The sequence below is a fragment of the Tinamus guttatus genome, unplaced genomic scaffold (assembly GCF_059628265.1).
Source record: "Tinamus guttatus ecotype Peru unplaced genomic scaffold, ASM5962826v1 Tinamus_guttatus_pri_ptg000394l, whole genome shotgun sequence".
Lineage (NCBI taxonomy): Eukaryota > Metazoa > Chordata > Aves > Tinamiformes > Tinamidae > Tinamus > Tinamus guttatus.
In genome coordinates, this window is record NW_028288928.1 from 1,307,312 (window position 1) to 1,312,632 (window position 5,321).

At 53.4% G+C, this 5,321-nt stretch overlaps 1 protein-coding gene across 1 annotated transcript; it reads right to left on the reverse strand.

Annotated features, from left to right (window-relative positions):
* Nucleotides 1-1,423: 1,423 nt before the first annotated feature.
* On the reverse strand, nt 1,424-4,903 carry LOC148593435 (uncharacterized). Its single transcript, XM_088530946.1, has 8 exons — nt 4,766-4,903; nt 3,961-4,107; nt 3,698-3,851; nt 3,314-3,520; nt 2,539-2,690; nt 2,314-2,440; nt 1,945-2,047; nt 1,424-1,518 (listed from the first exon to the last, which is right to left on the reverse strand). Exons 2-8 carry the CDS (start codon nt 4,080-4,082, stop codon nt 1,424-1,426), a joined length of 960 nt encoding a protein of 319 aa, XP_088387072.1. The 5' UTR covers nt 4,083-4,107; nt 4,766-4,903.
* Nucleotides 4,904-5,321: the final 418 nt, after the last annotated feature.

Here is a 5,321-nt window from a genome sequence, read left to right on the forward strand (position 1 = left end):
CAAACACTGGGCTCAGGTAATTGCTGTTTTAGGAAAACCAGACATCATAAAAACAGATAATGCACCGGCGTATAAGAGCAACATCTGTAAAAACTTTTTTCAGCAATGGGGAATAACCCATCAGATGGGTATCCCGTATAATTCGGGTGGTCAGGCCATCATTGAGCGACACCATCGAAATTTAAAACAATTATTGTCTGCTTTGAAAAAAGAGGGGGAGATGGGTCCCTATGAGTTAACAAGTAAAGCATGCTACGTTTTGAATTGGCTCAACCCTAGAAATGATGATAACGTACCCATTTTCACTCATTTTTCAAAAAATTCAGCTGACCTTTCGGGAAAGAAAGTACAGGTGGAAGTCTTTTGTCCACAGAAACAGATCTGGGAAGGTCCAGTTGAGCTAGTTACATGGGGACGAGGATATGCGTGCATACTTGGAAGAGACGGAGCGACCTGGGTACCAGCCAAGTGGGTACGACCGTGGTTGCGAAAGGACAGAAACAATTAATGGACCATGAATTATAGAAATTGTTACACTTATGCGTAACCAGAATGGTTATATTTATGCTTGCAACTATGTTACTTTGTTTTTGTTCGTAATAATTTGATGCATGATATTGCCAATTTTTGTTTTTTGTAAAAAGAGGGGAAATGCTGAGGATTACAGCTATGTTAATTTGTTTTTTGTAAATGTTGCAATGTTTATTGCTAATTTTTCTTTTTTGGAAAAAAAGAGGGGGAGATGTTGGGGCCTTAGTAAGAATATATAGGAAAGTGGAGTTTGTGGGGAACTGGACCAATGCCTAGCAACCGAACACCTGGAGGAGAACCAATCAGCTGGGAGCCTGTAGCCAATGAGGGCTGCTCCTCAGCGCATGCCCACCTGCACCGGTATAAAGCCCTGCTACAGACAACAGCAGGGTGGAGTTGACTTCACTTCCCAGAGAGGTGTTGTTCTCTCCAGCTTGTGGAGAAGGCTTTGGCACTCGCCACAAGTTAAACCACCTTCATATTAAAGTCCTGCTCACTCTGATTTGTGGAGTGAGCCTCAACATTCGAGTGACCCTCGACACTACCTCTAGCTGCCCCCTTGCTGCTTTGCTCCCAGGCGCCATTCCTGCCAGGAGCCGTGCTGAGTTCACTGCCTTCCTCCCAGGGCCATCCCTCAGCTGCCTCCATATGGCACAGGAGCAGCTTCAGAGGCAACAGGTCTGTTTGCCCACAGGCCAAGAGCTGGCAGGCTTGGCCCCAAAGGACTGCCTGAGCTTCTGTTCATTAAGCAATATTTTATTTGTGCCAGTTGACTGCACTTGCTCTGTGGTCTTCAAGCTGCCAGCTCTCAGTGGAACCTGCCCTTCTCTTGCCTGTCTGGCCTTGCCGTTGCTCACTTTCTGCACTCGGAGCACGTCATGCTGATGACCTCCTAGGTGCTCTGAAGCTCTGGCCAGTTGTGGCTGAGGACCTGAGCTGCTGCCTGCTGCACGCTGGGATGCTGGTCTTCCTGCAGCATGTGGAGAACTGAAACAACACAGGCAGATGCATCAGTGACTGCAAAGTGACAAAGCCTTCCCTTCTTGGCTTCATTGGAGCTTGTCGGTCTGGGAATGCAAGATCTGAGTCTATATTCATGTAGGATAGATAGGCTGAGGTTTAGGTCAGGACACGAGAGAGAAAGGGCAGCATAGGACAGTGCAAAGCGGTGGGGTCTCTCTTCATACCAGCACAGTGCAGAGCAGGAGGGGCAATTTTAACCTACTTGTGCTCAGAAGAACTGCCACTGGGCTTTTCCTACAGAGAGTGCAGGCACTTTGTAGCCCCTAACTAATTCCTCCTGCAATCAGGAGGAACCCTCCTAAGGCACCTGCCCCATTGCTGGGCAAGTGGAGATGGCCCTTTGCTGTCTCTTGGCGGGAGGCAAAAGAGAACTGCAGCTTTGTCTCTCACCGGTTACTTTGACGGCCGCAGCCCGCACGCCCCAAGACAAGCTCCAGAAGTAGCTAAGGAGGGTGTCATAGAGGCTTTCCAGCAGCTCTGGGCTGTTCCTGGCCTGGAGGAGAAGAGAGAAACAGGAGTTCTTTGGCTGAAGAGCCCTTCCACTGACCTTCAGCAAGGAGAGTTCATGGACCAGGACAGAGCAAAAAAGTGATAAAGAAAAGGCAGTAAAGGTGGCCGCCAAGGCACCACCAGTTCCCTGCCCTGCCCTGCTAGATCCAGCTCTGCTCCCTCTCTGAAGGGCACTCCATGCTCCAGGTCTCCGGGCCAGGGACAGCCCCTGCCACCAGGCAGTGTCCCGCGGGGCCCCAGCTCACTCACCAGGTGGATGCAGACAGCGTCCTGGAGCTCTTGGGCACTCTGCTGCATGCTCACAGCAACCAGAGCCTGCAGCTCCCGCAGGCCCAGCCACGGAGTGCACAGCAGCAAAGTGCTCTGACAGGCCTGCAAGGACAAGGGCCTGTGCTCAGCCTGGCCCTGCCCAGAGAGGCCCACGCGCTCTGCTATTGCCCTGCACCGCTCTGTGGGGAAAGGAGGGACATGTGGCTCTTACCAGGGTCTGGGTCCCAAAGGTGGAGCAGGATTCTGGGACAGGTGGCTTCCAGTTCCTCCTTGAGGAAAGATCTCCACTTCCTCTTGGCAGAGGAGGCCAGAATTCCATAGAAGGAGAAGGATGAGGGCTGAATGATCGCCTTATCCTGCACGCCAGAAACGCCAAGCGTCAGGCTGCTAACTAGGACCCCCAAACAAACATCTGCTGAGCAGCGAACTGCTTCCAGCTGAACCCAGCATCCTGAGCAGTGGTTCCTCTCCATTTGTCCAAGGACCAAAGCTCAGGAGATACCACTTCTCTGAAGGACATCCATTTGGAAACCAAAGCAGCTTGCACAGTGTCAGTACCCTAGAAGCCCTTGGACTGCCAAGGAGTCCCAGTAGGGAACCTCCTCCCTTTGAGCCCAGACTTCCTTCACCACTCTGCAAGGGGAATTTGAAGTTGCTACCTCCTGTGTGGCACTGGGGATGAGGAGACATCAGTGCAAGCCTCACCCTTCCTCTTCAGCCTTCGGCATGAGCAACCGTTCTTCCCAGGAGCTAAAGAGTCCTCAGCTCCACTTGTTCCCATCGCACTGTTCAGATGATGCTACGAAGGTTGCTGGGACCAGAGTTAACCACTGCCTTTCACTTACAGCATTAAAGAAAGTACTGGTGCACAAGACAGTGTCTCTGAAGGTGGCTCCATGGGCTTTCTCCTTGAACTCCGACACCACCTTTGCCAGTGCTGACAAGCTCTCGCTGGCAGAGACCTGCATTTCAGCTACACTTGAAATCGCCTGCAAGGATGGCTGTCTTCCTCTCCACATGCCACAAAGCCTGGCTCCTCTTGGACTCTTCCTGAGGACGAAGGCATCTCCTTGCCAAGAGTGTCACTTATCTGCCTCAGGAGCATTGGAAGTAACCACGGGAGCAATTGTAGTACAGTCTGCTGGGTCTGCAGGGCAGACACCAGCTCAAAGATAGCACAGGAAATCTGCAAGTAAGTGCCATCACCATCAACAACCTGGAAAGAAGAGCTTTCCCCACCACTTGCCTTGCCTGCCTCCTGCCTGGAATTCCATGCCTGGATCTCTGACTCAGAGCCCCAGCTTCCCCTCCGCAGGCTTCTCGGGCAGAGAGGGGACAGGGGTGGTCCTGTCCCTTTGCCTACCCTGAGAGGTTGCAGAGCAGCCTCATTGTTCTCCCCTGCATCGTCAGCGCAGGCTGTGCTGCCTCTTCCAGTCCCCAGGGTGTCCATGAGGAACTGGAGCACTTGACTGGTGGAGGGGCCTCTCCCTAGACCCCTCCACGCCTCCAGTGTAGGCCTGCAAGGAGCATAGAAGATCGTGCCTGATTCCTTGTGCTCTTGGACCTACAGCCCCTCAGAGGCAGGTAAAATCCAAGCCCTTCCCAGGAGAGGGCAGTGGCACCCACCTGTCCATGGGTAGTCTCCTCTGCAGGGGGCTGTTGGCCACTGCCCCGGGGTGACAGCAGGCCAGGAGAGAGACAGCGTCCCAGAGGAACTCAGTCCTGCTGGCAGGCTGGCACGTGGTCATACAGGACTGAGAGGACTCCTGGCATCTGGGTGGAACAAGGCAAGACCAGGTGCAGGATGAGAGCTGAGCCCCCACAAGTAGACACACACATCAGCAAGGGGCACAAACATCTCTGGAAAGTCGTGCAGCCTTGCGGGCAGGCCCGGAAGCAACGAAACATAAAGAACAAGCAGGTCTGGCATAGCAGAGAGAGGCAGAAACCCAGAGGGTAAACTCAGAGAGACCCTGGGATTGAGGACCAGCAGCAGAATGCCTGAGCCAATCCAACACAAAACCCAAGCAGGTCCCGGGCTGAGCAGGGTGAATCTCCCATCATCACTGCCCTCTCCTTTGCACAGAAGAACTGGAGGCAGCTGCGAGTCTCTGCCACCACCACCCCGGCCTTCTCTCTGTGGGAGGCTGGCAGCGCCCGCACGCTGGATGCACAGGGGCAGTGGAGGGGGGAGCAGAGCCCCAGAGCAGGGGGAGGTCCTAGAAACACGCATCCTGCAGGTGCTCTGCCTCTGGGGACTGTGTGAGGAGCAGCTAGAGGCTGGCGCTGGAGGTGTTTGTGTCCCTGGAATCAGACTGATACTGGCTCTGCCTGCAAGATGCCTTTGTGCAGCTGCCACCAGCTACACAAGGTGCAGCACAGCAGCCCTGTGTCTAGTCCAGACTCCAAAGGGAAGACAAGGGTGTTTTACCTCTGGGAGCATTTCTCTTCCACATTGCTCCAGGAAGAGGAGCATCCACTTTCCTGCTGCCTGAGCACAAATGGGTCTGAAGGAGAGCATGCTGCCCAGGACAGCCTTCAGAAAGTCTCTGGCCTGTTCCAAGGGAAAGGCTTGCCATACAGCCTGGAGAGAGAGAAATCAGAACCAGGAGAAGCGACGTCAGAAGTCTGCTTCTGCTCTTACAAAGAGAGGACAGCAAAACTCCAGCAGCGCCTCACGTAGCTTCCAAAGGCTTCTGGGAAGAGGGAGCTGATACTCACGGTGTCCACAAATCTCTCAGCATAAGCCCTCACAAGCTGATGGCAGAGTTGCAGGGCCCTCTCTTTCCCACTCTTTCTCAGAATGGAGCCAGGTCTCTAGTAGCTGGTGCAAGACGGCAGCTAGATCAGACGAGGGATCTTTTATATACACATGCACACACACACGCGTCTCCTGCCATTTCTAGAAGCTTCCCCAAAGAACCCTGCTAAGGATACATTGTCCTCCATGGCAGTTCATCAGCACTGTGACGTATCCAACCATGGAA